Consider the following 20,279-nt stretch of genomic DNA (forward strand, 5'->3'; position numbering starts at 1 on the left):
TATAAACCGAACAGACTCTAAAATTTTATCGAAATAATCTCAAAAACTTATTACATCTAAGTGGGGATGCATGGAGATAGAATAGCCAAAGCCCCACTAACCCAAATGATAAGAAGATACAAAACCTCTCTCTAGGGTTAGAGATGTCCTATCATCGTCATGTTGCCTCTGGCTGCCCTTGCTAGTTCCATTTCGGGGAAATATATTTTTTCTGATGCTGCATATCCGGACAAGGTTGCTAGAGCCTGTGATCTTGTTTCTTTCTCCACCTCATGCATAATTCAGATGCTTATTGGGGGCCCTCACCTACTTCAAGATGTTTGGAGAGTTGCATAAAAACAAGCTTCTAAATATCGATAGTCCGATACACTGGTTGGGGCATATCGGACTGTGGGTCACTGTGTATTGGTGACCCACCGATACGATACATATGGACCTGTCTAATTCCCAAAAGAGGTCAAAATCTGATTATTTCGTGTAATGGTGACCCACCGACACAATACATATGGACCGGTGGTTCTTCCCACCCGTGTTATCATGATTTGCTTTCACACCTCCCATGTTTCAAAACCTTACTCCATGATAACACCGGTGATGTTGTTCTGACATCCAATGAGTAAAGAAACATCTGACTCTATAGCCTTTCATGATAACTGATAGCACCTCCCATGTTTCAAAACCTTAATCACTTGTTGGAGGATAACTTTACCCCTCCATGGAGTATTTATACTCTTCTTATGTAGAAGTAAGGGAATCCTTGCCCACCTTTCTGACTACTCAGTGAGTCGAGATCTTCTATCAACAAAACACCTTCTAACCCCCTACCAACTTGATCTAACACCGTACATTTCACTATAAGATTGGGACCCATCATAAAAGTGTGACCCACCATGTATGAGATGTACGGTGTGAGATCATATTGGTAGAGGGTTGGAACGTGTTTTGTTGGCAGGTGATCCGGATTCCCTCAATGTTTCTGTCAATAAAGTAAAATAAAATAAAAAGTAGCACAATAGGTTTGTCATATTAAAATATACCTGGTCAATGGAAGTTGTTCCCCTTGAGGGACGATAGGGTCAACCTCAACCTGGCCGGCCCAGACCCAACCCAATGTTGAAACGCTTATCTCTAGATAATCCAGGCTTTTTCACTGTGCTTATTCAGGAGTAAGGACAGGAACGATGAGAAATACTATAGGTATAAATGTATAATCTAAAGTCTTAACCAGTAAGGACAGGAACCATGAGGAGAAATACTACAGGTATAATCTAAAATCTAAACCAGTTGGATGGAGGGATTCTCAGACAGTGACCAACTGCTTGAGAGAGTGGGAGTTACCCTTAGAGGAAAAAATCGTACTCCGCTGAATCAAAATTCAAGAATTTACAAGTGAATCAGTGATCCCTGACGCTTACAGAAGTGGGTCTGTGGACTGCTTTATCTTGTGGCTTTGCTCTGCCAACAGCCAAGCCATAATTATTTTCTGTAAAGTCGGAATTACAAGGAAGTGGTGTTATCAACCCTATTTATCTAGGGATGTTTGGAAGTGTGACTTTTTTCTTTAAAATGGTACCACGTTGGATCCACGTAGGCAATTCAACAAACACCCACATGCATGATTATTTAGTTCAAGCGTTTTTTGAAAAAATGCTGAAAAACAGGTATGCCTCATAAATCAGGACGCAACCGTTGCCCCCAACGGTTGACTGATATGGCAAATACGTGGCAGAAAAACGGTGATGAAAATCACCTTACCAAACAGAATAATGTTGCTCACTGCCTACGTGGCAGTGAAAAAACGGGTCTAACAAGCATTGACCTTTTTTTGTTTTTTTTTTTTTTTTTGAAAATCAATCCCAAAAAGTGGCCACGCTTCCAAACACCATACTAATTAATAAAACTCCTTGGTTGTTGGTGATACAAGGGCTACAGGGCCACAGCACATGATTCTCATACCAGATCAAACCAAAAAGTCTGTTTCTCTGTTTATACTGCTTCTGTTTCCTGGGTTCTGTTCAATGTTGCTACTGCTTTCCGAGTCAGTCATTTCATTTTGTAATTTCACTCCAAGCCCCAAGGCTACAAACCTTAGGCTGTGTTTGTTTGCAATGCAAATTTGAATTAAATACAAATTTTGCACTAGGTTCAGTTTTGCATTCGAGTTGTGGACTTGTGGCTATGATTTGTACTCTTACTTGATGTGAATGTTTGCAATGCAACATTTACACTTCATCCTACCTTAATTATCTCTTCTCATGTTGAGTGAGGACTACATCAATTTGCCTCCTACCTTACTACCCCCATACTAATAACCTTTCGCCTCATTCCTCTTTCATATAAATTGGGGACCACATCATTTTACTTGACAAACTGAACAAGGCCTGAACTCTGAAGCAAAAGTTAACCAGGATTTACACTCGGTCCATTTGCACTCCTATGCATTTACACCAGTGCAAATGAAATTTGCAGTGCAACCAAATGAAGCCTTATGCACGAGTAAAGGAAAATGACTACCCTGATCTGATAAAGTGTGCAAATTAGAGAAATCAATCAAGGAAGCAAAGACGGTATAGTGATTCCTATTATATCAAACCACAATTACGCACAACAAAAGCATATGAGACCTCAAAAGCCAATTTCTACTCATTCAGTTTTGATTTAACAATATGAGAGCAGATGAGTATATTGCCTTTAAAATTTGGAGAAGGCAACTCCAAAAGCTCGAAGTTTGGAGTAACCACAAGATAAAGCTCAAATTCCTGAATTACACTCCCAGCCCTACCCCAAAAACCATACAGGAAAAAAGATGAAAAGATGTAAAGGAAAGAAAGAGAATGAAAAGATGGCCATTCCCTTTCATCAATTATTACTGAGAAAAAAAAAATTCAAATACCGCTACACAACATGGAGTTATGCTGCCTTCTTGCAGTGCTTCTCAAGCCATTCCATCGTAACACTTTTTGGCCTTTCAAGCGGCAAGCCAAGGGCCCGATCCCATATAATCTGAAGCAGAAAACAACAACTCAGACAAACTCGACTAAGGAATAATAGATAATCAGGAGCGAAAGGGGAGAAGAATAACCTGAGAGCAGATTCCAATGCTTCTTGAGACACCGAAAAGAACAGTATAATACCTGCGCAAAATGTGCAAGATATCATAAACATTGATATTAAGATAGTACTCAAATAGCTTTGGGATCAGCTAGTGGTGAAAAATTAGAATTAATGCCCTCTATATATAAATAAGATACAATATACTATAAACATAACATGGGAGTAGCTTTACTAGTCAAATCATTTTTACAGCGTATGATCATGTTTCAAATAAACGCTGCTTCTTTTTCTGTTTTAGGAAGAAACAATATGATAACATGGGAGTTGCTCCATTGCAACCTGGGTGACCAGGGTTCAAATCTTGGAAACAGCCTCTCTATATGTGCAGGGTAATGCTGCGTACATCTGTCCCTCCCCAGACCTTGCATTGGAGGGAGCCTATGCAGTATGCACTGGGATGCCCCTTTAGTAGGAAACAATAGTTCAACTTCCCTAACAACATAAGAATCTTCCATGCAGCAATTTCCTTTAGGCTGCATTTGGAAACAATGCAAATGGAGTGTAAATCCCGGTTCGGAGTAAATTTGCACTCTGGTTCACTTTTGCCTGTGTTTGGCAACATGACATTTATGCATTGACAAATGACAGACCAATGCATATTTACCTTGATAATAAGATGTAAAAGTACATCAATAAAAAAGAAGTAAATTTGCATTCAAGTGGGCTTTTGATAAAAAAAAAAAGCATATGCTTTATTGGAATTCATGTTTGCATCCATTACAGCTAAAAGTCTGTTTGGTAAGAAGGTAAATCTGTCAGTGCAAAACTAACCCAACTTTGCAATTTATATGAACCGTTTTACACTCTACATATTTGCATTCACACTTATTTGCATCATTTCCAAATGCAGCCTTGAGGGCCACAAGGAGTCAACTTATTCGTTTCATCATCCTTTATTCCTAGGATAAGTTTCAGATGAAAAACCTTGCCAAGTATTCAAAAGCATATGCATCTTTTAAATTTAAAACAAAATTGAACTTCAAATGGCTAGTTTAGTCCCAAAAAAATAACAAAACAAAACTTCAATTTAAGGTAAAGGGCTCATGCAGACCACAGGATTGAATACATGGACAATCTGAAGGAGCCCTCCCTCTGATGGTGATATGGATTGACCACAGGATTACTCCATGTGGGAAAAAGATTCCCTAATTGACCCAATTAGGGAATCCTTTCCATACAATAGTGGTAATATAGTAGTATAATACAAGGGAAAAATCTAAGGTCTAAGCAACCCAGTAACCTTTCACATAGTAACTTGTCTTCTATAGTAGTATAGTACAATGCTTTAAAGAAGTCCCACAAAAACTTTTATTGGTGATATTCTTTTGCAATTGAGAAGGATGCTGAGAGAAAAATACCGATGGGTCAAGGTCTGACACTGAAGAGGTTGTGTGGCAATGCAAGAAATGATGATGTTGTTGGGGAGGTGATGAGGATCATTTTGCATGAGGTTCACCAGATTAAGAAGTCATAACTGGTAGGGTAAGTAGTAGATAGGAGAGTGTGGGTGACCAAATCATTAGGTCTGTTCTTCCCAATCAAGAATCATTTGCTAGAGAGGAATTTAGGAGGTTAGAAAAGGACGATGCAAAGTAATTGACATAGAGATCTCCTTGGAGCTCTGATTAGGAAGAACAGCATGATCTATAATGAGGTTGATAAACTCTTGGTTTGGGATGATGCAGAGCCAAGCACCAGGAGCAAAGGGTCCAAACTCCAAAGCAGGGGTAGTAAGAAACTTGAAGGGGTTATGGTGATAAGCATGAGAGGTAGAGGAATATATGGGGAAGCCAAGAAGTGCCAAGGAAGTTAGCTTAGAATTTTTTTGGTTGGCATATAGTGGTTACTTCAGTGTTGTGGTGTGTGAATTATTAGCGGTTTCTATAGCTGACACTTTTTTGTTGTTAGTTTGATATTGTCAGAGTGCTATTTCTCTCCTGAGTTTCCTGTCATTTTACAGTTGGTTTTTGTGTTGAGAGGACTTCTATTGTATAGTTGGGGCAGGGCTGGTCCATGTTGAGCTATAGCTTCTGCCTGCTGTCCTTTTTCCTTTGTTAGGGACTCTGGTGGCCTATGTATTTCTTGTACACACTTCCTTTGTTTAATGCATTTTAATTTATTATCTAAAAATTATGTGAAGATTAGGATTTAATTTATTGAATAATGCAAATGTAAAATATAATGCTGAGGTTGAAGGAATGGTGTATGGTTAAGCTATTAAACAGAAAGAAATTTTCCTCCATAGATAACTATCTATATTGAACTCTTGTTTTTGCAGATACCTGTGTGCTTGTCTTTTCTTTATCAGTAACGATATCAGAATATTATATTTGTACAAAAACAATATCACAATATTATTTTTTATTTTTGATAATTAACAATATCAGAATATTATTGTTATTAGAAACAATAACACTGTACATGGCAGAGGTGCTCTGCAACAAGAACAAATGAAGAGTAGCACCTTAGTCAACAGATAAGCCCTCTATCACTCCATATCCCCATTACAGCCCCATTGCAACAGATATATTGAATCCTTATAGACTTTGAACTGCATTAGCAGAATTAAGAACACATAGAAAGGCGCAATTGAATCTCAAAACAAAGTGTCTAGCCTCTCAAGTAGGATGTCTCAGGACCCAAGGTCCATTTCCTCTACTCATGATCACCTTACATTTACAATAACCTGCATTCCAACAGCATGGACAATCTCAGTCCTGCATGCAAGGGTTGGAGCTTAGCTCCCACTAAATTTCCCAATCCTATGTCCCCAAATATGTCAGAACAATATTTCTCTAATGGTTTTTTAATGAACCACCTCTTCCATGTTTGGTCATCTTTTCTTAGCTTCCTACTTGTATTTGTTTCTTATTGCATCAAATGTCCCAATAAAGAGATGCCAATCCTAGTTCTGGTCGATATTATTTTATGATGAATACTTCAGATTGCAACACTATTGAAGATCCTAAATAGTCAATTCCCTCGCCTTGTTGTCTAAATAACACCTAGCAATTTACTTTGAACTTTTTTATTTCTTGATGCTGAACTCTAGATGGAAGTCTTATTTGATTACCATAAAAATCATTTCCACTGAATTCATGGTTTTAGAGATTGAAGTCTTCTCTAATAGTCTTAAATCCTTTTATTTCATTTTTCTTTTTACATTTTTCCCTAAATATTCTTAGACCCGAATCTTTAGGGTAACAAAAATAGTTTGGTTTGTAGTGGATGTCTCTAGTTCCTCATTTCCAAATTGCTGGAGTTTCTTTTTGTTCTCTCTTTAGTACTTTTTTTGCATTTGTATTTATCTTTGCTTTGTTATTGCACATCCAAAATTCATATATAAATATAGAGGGGGATGGGGCAGGGGGGGTGGGGAGGGGAGAGAGAGAGAGAGAGAGAGAGAGAGAGAGAGAGAGAGAGAGAGAGGAGAGACCTACATCTTAGTCTAAGGATCTCTAAATCTCAAAAAGAAAAAAGTAAAAAAGTGGGGTTCTTCTATAATATGAAACTTTCATACACATGCTAGTTGAGTCATTCCCTTCAATTTTTGGTGTGAATTAAAGTGGGTGTCTTTTCCATAGGGATGGAAGTGGGGGTCAACAATCTGATGAAAAAAAAAATTAAAGCTAAGTACCATTTTGCAACATGTAAAAGCTAAGAAAGGATACAACTCTATACCTTGCTTCAGTTAACCCAAAATGGTTCAACAGCACACCACTGTGAGCATCAACATTGGGCCAGGGATTCTTAACCTAAAACAATTTGCAATATTCAGGACAAAATTCATGTCAGATCTATATTTGGATAGCTCACGAAATAGAGTTACAATAGAAAAATAATCTAGATGAAAACAATTACACTAAAGCAGTAAAAAGAAAAAGCTCAATGTGATACCAGAAACCAAGATACAAAAGACTAGCCCAGAAAGCTCTGCTCTAACATATAAGCTATATCAGCATTCAGCACTATGTTTGTCCAACATGGGATAGTCATCCAACATTCACTATTGTCCTTTCTCACTTTTTCTATGTTTTAGTAACAAAACAGGGGATTTAAGCTTGTATCTTTTAATTTATGAACAAAATCATATAGACCTAAATACATTCCAAGTCATGCTCTTGCCTCCTTGGTAGTAGGAATTGACAAGGCTTTAACATTCAGGAGAAAAAATTCCAAACATATGGAAAAGCACATGCTTCCCTTTGAACTGTTTTCAAAGTAAACAAATTACCTTGCCTAGCTGAGTGAGTATGGGAGGCACAACTTCATAAAGCTTGGAAACCTAAAAATATGAAAAACTCAACTTAGTTCACCAATAAATAAGATAAAACACATAGAATGGGTGCGCCTTAAAAGTTACACCCTTGTCTGGTAACGAGGAGCCAAGTAATAACCAGCTGGAACAGTGGATCATCAGGCAAGTGCTTCAATGCAAACTCCCTCTGGCATGTGTATCTTGGATCTGTTTTACGCAGAACTCCATGCCCATACCCAGGAACAACCTGCATATTAGATGCAAAGAATAAGAAAATAAAGATGAAAATGTAATAATAGGACTCAGAGAGGTCACTCCAACTTATGCCATATGTCACATGTTTTTATTGAAAAGAATAGTTTAGCTTCTTTTTAGAAAATTGTTCAAAATTCAAAGTAGGAGATAGCTCTAGAGTTCATTTTCAGGAACGTTGTAGCCAGTATTTTGAAAACCGGACTGGACCGGATGGTTGGACCGGAAAACCGGGAACTGATCACCTGATCGGTTCCGTTTCACCCCAAAACCGCTTTTTTGGCCAAAAACCGTTGATTTGGTCAGCAAACCGCTGACCCAGGTGGTCAAACCGTCAAATCGGACAATGGTTTTTGCCCTTTTTTTATTTTTTTATTTTTTTGTCAGAGCAGGCCGTCGGTTCAGTCCGAACAGTCAGACCGTTCAACCTGAGAACTGGACCCCAGAATGGTTCCTTGTCCGGTCCGGTTTTAAAAACCTTGGTTGAAACTTGCAACATGTGCATGCTTTGTGACATATGGCCTAACCTATATCTCCAAAAGACAGTACTATGAATCAATATTACAAAATCAGGAATGAGCAGGTTGTATGGTGCCCTATTTTCAGAAGAACATTTCGACAGAGATCAAAAAATGTGCTTTGGTGTTCAATGAATCGAAATCACCAAACATATTGCCTTCATCTACAAACAAAGATGGTGGAACAGATATTCTAATGGATGTTTCTTGGTGAAGCCACTTTATGATGCAACTACCATAAATCAGGTGGAAACTTCTCAGAATCAAGGTGTTTGAGGTAATCCAGTTCCACTGTGTGTTGAAGTTTTTGCATGGTTATGTCCTTGGACAGCATTCTGACCGTTGATTTGTAAATAGATGACTCAGAATTACTAGCCTTGTTTTATGTGAAACAAACATGAAAATGTTAGATAATTATTCAGCCACTGCAGGACTGCAAGTTTTTGCATGGTTATGTCCTTGGACAGCATTCTGACCATTGATTTGTAAATAGATGACTCAGAATTACTAGCCTTGTTTTATGTGAAACAAACATGAAAATGTTAGATAATTATTCAGCCACTGCAGGACTGCAGCTTTTTATTTGGGCTACCCCCCCCCCCCCCAAAGCACTTCATAGTCCACTAGGACGGGAAGAGATCCTACCAACTTAGGATCTGGTGGTGGGTTTTGTGGGGGTAAATGAGGGCTCTGGGTGATTGGAGATGAAGGATATGAATGGAGAAACAATCCGAATGCTGTTACCAAAGAATGTCATCAAATCACTCTCTTTGAACTCCAATTACAATGACTCATTTATAAGACTCAACTTACTAACTCAGCTGTCCCATTTCAGACTCCAGTTTGGACTAGGAAATTGACCCAAAAACAAATACTACTAATTGCTTTAGAACCAAGAGTAAGCCATTGCGACACGTAAATAAAGACTCCAACTCCTAAACAAATCTAATAACAATTTCCTAATCCAATTAAAACTACTTTAATTTAAAGACATCAGAAATTTCTAAAAATAGTAAACAGCGACTTCACTAAAAATAGTAATTATAAGTTTACAACAATTACTATAAATAGTAATTCCGAGAGTTACCAAAAATAGTAATTCCGAAATAGCAATAAAAATATAAAAAACAGAACCCTATTGTGTTCTTTTTTGTGTTCCTAGGTCATGCAACTTAGCAGATGGTTCAGCTAAGGCAGGACAGGAGTAATGCTAGAGCTGTAACAATTACTATTATTGGCCCTTATAAACATAAAAATGTCTTGATTCTTGAAAAATATGTTATTTTATGAAATTTGTGCGAAGGATATACACAGTTAATACATTTCTATATATTAGTTTGTATTTGAAAAAATATTATTTTATGGATTGACCATATAGATGACAAAATTCAAAGACCACTCAGAGTCCTGGTTCATATATTGCACACAGGACCTATCTTGTATGTTTCCATCTAATAAGAAATAAAAAGGAAGATAGTACATATAAAATTAATTTCTTCAAATAAAAACCCTACATGGGAAAATTATTATCAGCATCATTATCTTCCGTTGTCTATGGTAAACTAGGTTCACAGGGTCTTGGGCTGGTTGTCAGTTGCGGGGCTAGAGACACTTCAAGGTCTCCAAGCCAAGTGTGTCTCTGGATGTTAGATCCATACGCCAATAAGACACAATAATGAAATACCTATTGCAATTTGAATTGAGCACAATTATGGCCCATCCAGAACACAGTTCCAAGCACATATCGGGCTGGGCAACAGCAATATTATCACATTCACATCCCCCCAAGGGCTTGGCCAGTTAGAGCTGCCGACCAATGCTGTAGTCTGCTAACAAGATCCTTGAGAAAACCCAAATGGCTTATTTTATTACAAAACCAGCTTCTTTCTGGACTTGTCTTGAGATTAATAATTAAAGATGGAGGAACAGGATTTATCATTAATGATGACAATCATGATAATCAGTGCTGTTAGTTAAATTAATTTAACATATCCAAAGTCACATATTAAGTTGTACTTTAATTGAAGTTCATATACAACATAATTTCATCTAGAAAGAAAAAATGAATACTTGAGTGATGAATCTATTGGTGCATTATTGAGTACAAGTAACCCTCATTAGATCTGTGAGGGCTAAGTTTATAGGGTTAGTCTTTTATTTCTAATAATGAATAAATATGGATGAAAATATCTCATGATTTCAAAGATAAAAAACCATGGTCGGTTCAGTAATAGTACTCAGAAAAGGATACATTGCACATGTCCCCAAAAGAAAGAACATCAATTCATGTGTTGACTTTTTCAGAGGTGCACACTGAGGTTAGTAGCATTAATGTGCTTAGCTAAGTTTACCTTGGTAATGGATCAAATACATCTGTAGAACAGAAGTGTCATATTTCATACCTTGCCGCTATTTAATGTTTTCCAGACGTAATCCTTTAACTGGTCAGTGGTTATGTTTTCCCCACATTCATCTACAACAGATTTGATCCATAGTAAAACTTCCTGCAACCAAATTATAGTGAAGGTTTGAAACTGCTGGCTATGAAAGTCAAAATCAGAAAGGCCTGTAGAACCCAATAGCTTGGTGAAAATTATATCAGAGGGGAATGTAACATGAAACACCACATCAAACAATATAATGCCTCAGGTAGGAAGAGTCCTACTTGATTAATACTAAGGCCAAAAAGTACAGTATTTCATCACCAAACAACTACCCACAAAAAACTCATGAAGTAGCAAGCCTTCCACACTGAATCTAGCAACCAGGGGAGGAAGGATAAAGGTGTACAACTAACTTGCCAATCCAAAATTAAAACCTAGCTGTCATTTTCATACCACTAGTATAGTCCATCAATCATCAAAACATGTCCAAATTCATGTTCCTGGGCTTGTTAAATAGCTACTTAAAATGAATTCCAATGATATCAAATTATAAAAATGTTTATGTTTTGGCATAGAAAATTTAGTAACACAAGGACAAATTCAAGGTTGTCTTCAATTTTGGATGGCATTGAGGTGCACCTAACAATTTGACTATAGACTGCTTTCAGGATTACCATTCAGCATATATAATCCAGAAGCCACAAACTAGTATTACAACAGTGAAACTTTTTTGTTTACAAGAAAAAAAAAAACAGAGAATCTTATTTTGCGAACTACACAATAAACAACTATCAAACATGTTCATCAGTTTTAAAGAAAGTCACAATTAGAACACATAATAAAGGATTACAGCCTTGGGATTCTTTAAGGGAAACTAATATTGATTTTTTTGAAAGGTAACGTAATTTTATTGAAACAGAAAAAAAGATACAACAGGGCCCTCACCAAAGGAGGGCTAGTCCAGAAATAAAACAGAACACAGACTCCACACAGAGACCAACTCAAATTACAGACTCCAAAGGGACTGAGAACTAAGCAGCTGAAGCACATTCAGGTGCTTAATTTCAGGATTAGCAGCCACCCAAGAGATCAGCTTACTCACAGCCCTTGCACTAACTCATTTGTGCTTTTAAACTTGTTACAGAAGACTCTGTTGTTTCTTTCCAGAGAATAGCAGATGGAATAGTTTTCCACACCAACATTCCTTTCTCCTTAAGACCCCCCATCTTCCAACAGCACAACAAATCTTTAACCGTACTCGGCATAACCCAGCTGATTCCCACAGCTTTCAGAAAGTGCTCCCACACCTGAGAGGAGATTGGACAGTGAAGACAAAGATGATCTGTAGATTCCCGCTGAGACCCACAAAGCCCAAAAGACACTTATCTAGAGCCATTGTCCAAACCAGAAAATTAGATTTTGAAGGACTGACCAGATTCCAGATTTCAATAGATGTAGTCTTGGCAATCCAGAAGCCTCTGGCATTGGGACGCTATTAGAGATGATAATAGCAAGTTAGCAACATTCTTCTCAGTTTCTCAGGGCCAGTGTGTTTTGGCAACTCAGAGAGAGAGCAGAAATCTAGTCTTTCAAAAGGCATACAGCTAGCTTCTACACCCAGATGGAGAGAATTAATTGAAGGGGACAATCAGGTGGTCATCAGCTGGCTGGGGTCAGAGAAAGAAGTACATTGGATTTTCAAATTCTTGCTTAGAGAAACAACAATTAAGGCTGAGGAGCTGCATTAGTCAGAACAGAAGTTAAGAGGGATACTATTGTATGGGAAATGCCGGGAGGCCCGGAACTTCAGTCTGTTCATAATAGAGTAGATTTTGTTCTTCTTTCAGCATTAGTCAGCATATCACTGCTGTATTTTACACTACCAATCGGTTTTTTGTTAAGTAAATCACTTTTTCTGCAATAATATTGATATACTTTTGCTTATCAAAAAATAATAATAACACTTAACCATTTATGGAAAATTGTAAAATTTCTTCTCTAAATAGCATAAGGTTTAATCAATCCCAATAAGAAAAAAGAAGAATAAATATGGCTTAAGAAACCAAGAAAAAGAAGAGAAGTACTCCAGAATATAATACCTGATTGGCCAAGCCATGGAGAGGCCCAGCTAAACCATTTAATGCAGCTGCAAATGAAAGGTAAGGATCTGAAAGGGCACTACCAACCTACAAATTCAACAAAGCACACAAGTAAATAGAGTGATAATGTATGCAAAGGTGCTAAGAGGACTAAAATTCAAAAGATTGTCATAATGTATTCAGAATATGCAAATGGATGGACATAAACAAAGACTAGCTTCTGACTACTAATTTTCTAGCTCTTGTGGCCTAATAACATTCACAAGTGTCTACACTATGACATATTAGAAACAGAAGGATTAATTAATGGGAAGACAAAAATCAAATCAGGGACCACTTACAAGATGAGCAGTATGTGCACTAACGTTTCCACCTTCATGGTCACTGCAGCACATAGCAATTGTCTAGCATTAAATAATAAAAAATTGAAATGGTAAAACCTTTACATAGCAATTGAGAAAAAGGAAAAAAACTGTAAAAGAGGACCTTTATGTGGATATTACAGAAACCAACCTATGGATGGTGACATATAGTCTCATCAGCTCTTGCATTTTGGGATCATCAAACCCAAGCATGTGAGAAAAGTTCCCACCATAATCCAAAGAATGATCCACGGGTATAACTTTCCCATCCTTGTAAGCTCTACAAAATCACAAGAAAAAAAAATCAAAATATAGTTATGACATATTCATTTAGTATTTTTTTTTATCAATAACAATAAGCTTTATTAAAGATGTGAAGCTTTAATTACAAGAGAAGGGGAGGTAAAATGTCTTAACTCCCCACCAGCATATTACAAAGAAAGAGGAATTAGAAATTAGCCTATAACAAAGAATCCCTATTCACCCCTTGCTTGGTTAACCCATCAGCAATTGAGTTAGCAGTTCTTTTCACCAAACTGTATTTCTCCCCAATGTCCCTAGTAAGCCATTTGAATTTTTTCCTTTCATTGCTGTAGCTCCACATGCCATTGTTGTCTTCCTTTAGCCATCTAACCACCACCTCCGAGTCACCTTCAAGGACCAATCTTCTGATGTTCAACTCTCTTGCTCTTTGCATTCCTTCCAAAGCTGCAAAGCTCAGCCCTAAGAGAGTCACCTCCAATTGGGCCTGAAAACATGGCAAGAATAATCCCCTTCCTCATTCTTGAACACTCCCCCAATCCCAGAAGGCTCTGGATTCCTTATGCTACTACCATCAAAATCCAGTTTTATGAATCTGAAGGGTGGAGAGGTCCAAGAGGGCTAGGAGTCCACTTAATTTGGGCAGAGTTGGCTATCTCTATCCAATTTCTCAGCAAGTCAAACATGGAAAAATCTGTGAATAGATCCAAAGATGTCAGTCAGTGGGCCACCCTTAAATGTATCAGTTCTAATAATTTTTCAATGGTTCTTTCCTTGTCTGAAAAAATTCGTGAGTTTCATTCTTCCCATAAAGACCAACACACTGCTGCCCTAATGCTTCCCCACATAACCCTCCCTCTTTTCTTAGGCTAGATGAAATAAGGAGAACAAGATTTGCATATTCAAAGGGAGATTCCAATTACACCCAAAAAGGGAGAAAACCCACTCCCAAATAGTTTTAGCAAACAGGCAAGTAACCATAAGGTGGTAACCAGTTTCCCCATCAATTTTGTAGAGAGTACCCCTATCCCGGGATAAACAAGAATTGGGTCTCTTTCCTTGAAGCAGGTCATTTGTGTTTATTCTTTCCAGGAAAGTTTCCTAGCAAAAACTACCAACCCGAGGAGGAATGGGCTTGCCCCAAATCTCTTTAACAAGGAAGGACAACCCAGGAGAGACAGGAGGTTAAATTAGGGTTTCAAAGAACGATGCACAAGTGCCTAAGGAGAAAGGGGTCCAAATTTTGATGTCTTCCTTAATGAGGGTTCAAGATAACATTTCCAATGATGGCTAATGGAGTCAAAATGCAACCCAAATCTGTATCCTTAATGGCCCTTTTCAAGCCCAGGTTCCACCCAAAACCAAAAGTAGAGTATGAAGGAACTAGGAAAGAAGAGATGGGTTCATTTTTCAAATCTAACAGAGCATACAAAGAGGGAAACTGGTCCATCAAAGGGGAATCACCAACCCAAGTTTGCTCCCAAAACTATTTTAGGTTATCTGAGTTCAATCCATACCTGATCCAAGGAGAGAATATTGGAAGTAGATCATGGATGGCTCTCCATGGAGAAGCAACAATAGCCCTTGCCAGAATGCTAGCCACTATCTTCATCTACAATTTGTCCTTTTTCAAAGGAAACCTCCACAACCACATCCCGAGCAAATCCATGTTTCTTTTCCTAATATTCCCAATCTCAAGACCTCCTAGCTTCTTACATCTAGTTTCCACCTCTCAACTCACCCTATGGTCCCTCTTCTCTTATCCTGGCTCCCACAAGAAATCCCTTAGTAACATTTCCAAATTGCTAGAGACCTTTGTGGGGATCTAAAACACCGATAGTCTAACAGGAAGTAAACAGGTAAGTAAGCTAGGGCAGACCTTTGTGGGGATCTAACTCACCCTATGGTCCCTCCCCCTAAGGAAAGATAATTTTTCCTCCAAGAAGCATGTCTTTTCTCAAATCTTTCCACCACCGGGTTCCAAAAGCTTTCTTTCTTGGATTATCTCTGTAGAGAACACTGATGTGGGCCCCACAGCTGTGGTCCCACTCTGTCCGTAGGGTAGAATGTATCTAGTCATAGCTGATGGTCAATCTGTTATTCTGTTATTCTAGTTGTTATTTACTTTTCAGTTTTATATTATGTGTTATGATGTAAACACCAAGGGCAGATGTGTCCTTTCATGTAACTAGCATAACATATAAATATTAAATTGAAGTGGCGGCAGCAGAATATTGAGATTCTGTCCTTCCTTTCAAAGCCTGTGTTCTACTGCTCTCTCACTACTCTTTCTCCTCTTTCTTCTTCACTTTATCTTCTTTTCAACCTGAAGTTTCTTAGTGATCAAGACTGATAGCAGTCTTGAACACCTACAATCTCCTAAAGGGAGGCCTAAGTAATTCGAAGGCCAATCCAAGATTGCACAGCCTAATACACCTGCATATTCTCTTCATTCCCTCACCTCCAAGTTCACTCCCACTATACAACTCTTTTTTTTTTATCAGTAAATTGTAAGATATATTAATAGCCAAAGATGGTACATTTTAGGGAGAGGCACGAGATGCTACCTCCCCTTTAACAAAGGACAAAGAAAATTACAAAGAAGCCCAATACAAGGAGACCCGAGTAGCCGCTTGTTTAGCAAGATAATCAGGCAAGGCATTAGCCGATCTACCCAACCACTGAAATCTGACTGTCATGTCCCTCAATAGCCATTTGACCTTTTTTAAGATATCCTTAAATTCCTAAGTGCCAGTACCCGGGTCAGCCAGCCATCCTACTACCACCTTGGAATCTCCAATTATTAAGTTCTGCACTCCAAGTTGATAAGCAATCTGTATCCCTTGTGCTGCAGCTAGGAGTTCAGCCCTCACAAAGTCTCCTATTCCCACCGGTCCCGAAAAAAGGGCAATGATATTGCTGTTCTCATTTCTAAGTACACCACCAATCCCAGACGTCCCTGGGTTACCCTGGCTACTTCTGTCAAAGTTCAGCTTAACAAAACCCTCCATCAGTGGAGTCCAAGATACTTGAACTCTAGGCTTCCTAGAGGAGGTATGGGCAACTACAGATCAATTCCTCATTAAATCATCAAAGGAGTAATTATCAAAGAGCTTTAAGGACTTCTTTTTATCTCCTTAATGAAATGAAATTATGCACTTATCGATCAAAAAAATTAAGTCTTTTAGGCAGAACGTTCTCATACCTAGCCTTACATATTGATGCAATATCATCACTTTTGGAAGAAAGACGGAGGGAAAAATGAATAAAATAAAATATGAAAGGAAATTCCTGGTATCATAATAAAGGATCATATCCCATGCAGGTAGATGCTTGTTGACCAGTAAGATCATTAGAAAAGAGATAATCATTTTGTGTATCCCTTGAACCAAAGGAAGTTCATTTTGGTACATTTTTTTATTGCTAACACCCAAATTCTTTTATTGATGATAGCATTATTGCTACTCCTACACATTAGACACACTGAATGGCATGGAAAAACGTGATATTTAAGAATAGCTACTCCCAGACACAAATCACTTAGATATTAGTCCTCCCAAATGATCGTCCAATGGCATATTACTTATCTGAGGAGAATGTTCAATGAGGTAACAATAAGATTTACTGACCTTCGATAAACATAAGCAGCTATAAGTGGAACTTTAGCAATCAAATTGAGAGAGTCCTCGTAAGTAGGCTCCCAGAATCTAAAAAAAAAAAAATAACATGTAAGAATAGATGCATTACTCAAAGGAGAAGATAGAGAAAAAAAAGACCATTAGCAAAATCTTACTTTGACTTTGAAACCCCTTTCTCATATGCCTTCTGAAATTCACTGTGAACCTGAAAGCAGATATTGTTAAAGTGACTTAAACAGCAATAAAAAAGACATTTTTATTACCAAGAAATCAGAGAATTTATTTAATGGTGAGACAATGAGTACAAGCAGAATATAAAATTAAAGCCATTCAATTTTTTTATCAGAAGAAAATATATTTATTTTATTAGATTTAATTAAAGTAGTTAGTACAACTTGATGACAGGAATGTCATCCTCAACTTTCAAACCCAAGTTACATAGAAGCCCAAAATAGTCGCTGCCTCATAACCCCTTGTTTGGCAAGGGAATCAGCCAAGCCATTTGCATTACTTCTAACCCACTTAAATTCAGCCTTTATATCCTTAACAATCTTTTCCACTTCCCTTATCACATGTTTAAGAGTCTAAGGAGTATTAACATTCTACCTAGCGCTGCTTATCTGCTGAGACCCTTACAGGCTAATGAGTCAGCAAGCGTATTAGCAGACCTAGGTACCCATGAGAAAGATGCATCCAACCCAATTTGGTTTCTCAGATTCCATGGCCCAGCCATGTCACCCATCAGCCATGATGCAATAGGCTCTGAATCCCCAACTACCAATACTTCACAAAATCCACGAGTAGCAACAGCCTAACTGTAATTACAACTTCGAAAACATGCATAGAGTAAGATAATGAACAAAGCATCTCAGATAACAATACAAAAGCAGTCTTGGAAGTTTATATTTCAACCTGAAGTCCCATAACACCTGTAGCGAATTGAGTCATAGGATGAGCAGTCACAGGAAGAGCGTCAATGACCTTATATACATGATCTGCAACATGAATTGACAAATCCTCAATAACACAAAAATTTTACAATTAAACTTCTAACTAGACATCCTAATGGAAGAATAAACACATAAATTTTATAACCAAGTACTAATTGATTACAATAATGCTGCTTTTAAACCATAAGCTTAACTTCCACTTGAAAAAAATAAATAGTTAACAGCAAGGGAAGCAAATTTTCAATTAGAGCTAAACGCTAGCAATGTGTGACTATCACCTCATTTCTACCTACCCTCCAGCCTCTAAGTACCCTCTCCAGGTCAGCCTTAATAATCATCATGCTTAAAACATCTGCTACTAAAGTGATGAGGAAAGGGAATAAGAGATCTCCCTATCTCAATCCCCGTTTGGCTGGAAAGAAATCTCTAGCCACTAAATTTATTAGAATTGAATAATGCATTGAATTTAAGCAGCCTCTGATCAATTCTCTCCACCTTTCACCTACCCCAATCTTCTCTAATATTTCAAGGATGAAAGACCAATCTACAAGATCGTATGCCTTCTCTAAATCCAGTTTGCAAATTAAGCCTTTTTCTTTCATTCTCCTTCTCTACTATACACTCATTTGCCACCAAGATTTGATGAATGATCCGTCTCCCTTCAACAAAAGCTCCTTGGAATTGTGAAATTACCAAAGGCAACACTTTTTACTAGGCTTATTAGTCTAAAATCCATAGGCATGTTGACTACCCTCTTTTTGGGGATCAAAGCAATAAAGGTTGAATTTGCTCCTCAAGAGATTTCCCCTTCATGATAGAACTCATTAAACACTTCCACTATGTCAAATTTAAACTTCTCAACAATCTTGATAAAAAGCCATGGAGAAACCATTCTGGTCCCAGGGCTTTAGATCTTTCCATCGAAAATACTCTCTTTGATTTCCTTCATTTTAAACAAATTTTCCAGGTTTGTAGAGAGATCCTCTAGCACCTTTTCCCAAGACAAGTTAGGAAGGTTTAAGTTTCATACACTTGAGGTAGCAGAAAAGGCCTTAAAACGTGCACAAGAACTATGATTATCTCCTCCTCCCTTGTTATCTCTTGACCATCCACTTCTAGTTATTAGGTTCTTCTTCCACTAGCTAGAGAGTGCAAAATTTTTGTGTTGCCCTTTCCTTCTATCAACCATTTACAGCTAGATTTTTGCCTCCAAGAAATTTCCTCTTTTCTTAACAATTCTTCCAGATCAAGTAATTTCCTTGTTGTCCAACTCCACAATCCTTAAAGAAATATTCTTCTTTGTTTCCTCTACTCTCCCAAACAGATTTTTGTTCTGAGTCCAAATTTTCTCTTTCAACTTTTTTAAGCATCTAGAGAATCTTAACCCCTTCTTTGTACCATCACCCTTTTTTTATCAATAACAACAGATTTCATTAAATAGTAATAGGGTTACAAAAAAGGGGAGCTAAAGTATCTTAACTCCCCATGGAAAGGATAAGTCCCAAGCTGAAAAAGAACAAAACAATTACAACTGAGCCCAGAACCCAGAAATCCTATTCACTCCTTGCCTAGCCAGGCCATCAGCAAACAAGTTTGCACTTCTCTTAACCCAATTACACTGAACTACCATATTCCTAGACAACCATTTGAATTTTTTCTTCTCATTAATGTAACTCCAGAGCTTAGAATTGTCTTCTTTCAACCAGTTCACTACCACCACAGAATCTCCCTCTACAATCAGCTTCTTGACCTTTAGGTCTTTAGCCCTTTGTACCCCTTCCAAGGCTGCTAACACCTCGGCCCTCAACGAATCCCCCACTCCAATTGAGCTAGAGAATATAGCTGTTATATTACCATTCTCATCTCGTAAAACCCCCCAATACCCAAGGACCCTGGATTCCCCATGCTACTACCATCAAAATTTAATTTGATAAATCCAGGAGGTGGAGGATTCCATGTAGTATTCAGGGTCTTCTTAGCCGAGACTGAACTTGCAATTTCTTTCCATTTTCTTAACATATCATCTGTTGAAAAATCTGTGAACTCATCCATTGTCTTAGTAGACGTTCAGGACTGTTATCAGTCTTGAACCCTAATGGATTTCAGGTTCGAAAATAAGGAAAAAAGGGTATAGAGAAGAGAGGAGAAAGAGGGAGGAAGAGCAGTAGAACACAAGAGTTGAAAGGAGGAACAGAAGCTTAATGTTCTGCCGCCGCCACTTTATTTAATATTTATAGGTTATGCTCATTACATGGAAAGGACAGATATGTCCCTAGTCTTTACATAACAAATAGAGCAAAATAAGACTGAAACAAATAACAACTGAAACAACTAAATGACCAACAGCTGACCCTAGGAAGACTAGAACACCTTCTACCCTACGAACACAGTGGGACCGTAGATGTGGGGCCCACATCAGTGTCCTCTACACTCCCCCTCAAGT

General features: G+C 37.9%; 1 protein-coding gene across 2 annotated transcripts in view; it reads right to left on the reverse strand.

Moving 5' to 3' along the window:
• Window positions 1-2,618: 2,618 nt before the first annotated feature.
• Window positions 2,619-20,279, reverse strand: part of ATCS (Citrate synthase family protein) — a 56,337-nt gene continuing 38,676 nt past the window's right edge. For both annotated transcript variants that reach the window (XM_010267609.3, XM_088897390.1), the window contains exons 9-20: window positions 17,799-17,881; window positions 17,042-17,091; window positions 16,878-16,955; window positions 13,139-13,267; window positions 12,967-13,009; window positions 12,626-12,712; window positions 10,545-10,646; window positions 7,512-7,619; window positions 7,349-7,399; window positions 6,796-6,869; window positions 3,083-3,134; window positions 2,619-3,003 (exon numbers count right to left, since the gene is read on the reverse strand). In XM_010267609.3, coding sequence (XP_010265911.1) covers window positions 2,911-3,003; window positions 3,083-3,134; window positions 6,796-6,869; window positions 7,349-7,399; window positions 7,512-7,619; window positions 10,545-10,646; window positions 12,626-12,712; window positions 12,967-13,009; window positions 13,139-13,267; window positions 16,878-16,955; window positions 17,042-17,091; window positions 17,799-17,881 — 950 coding nt within the window. In that variant the 3' untranslated portion in view covers window positions 2,619-2,910. The remainder of the gene's footprint in view (window positions 3,004-3,082; window positions 3,135-6,795; window positions 6,870-7,348; window positions 7,400-7,511; window positions 7,620-10,544; window positions 10,647-12,625; window positions 12,713-12,966; window positions 13,010-13,138; window positions 13,268-16,877; window positions 16,956-17,041; window positions 17,092-17,798; window positions 17,882-20,279) is intronic.

This window comes from Nelumbo nucifera, chromosome 2 (genome assembly GCF_055504915.1).
Source record: "Nelumbo nucifera cultivar China Antique chromosome 2, China Antique-T2T, whole genome shotgun sequence".
Lineage (NCBI taxonomy): Eukaryota > Viridiplantae > Streptophyta > Magnoliopsida > Proteales > Nelumbonaceae > Nelumbo > Nelumbo nucifera.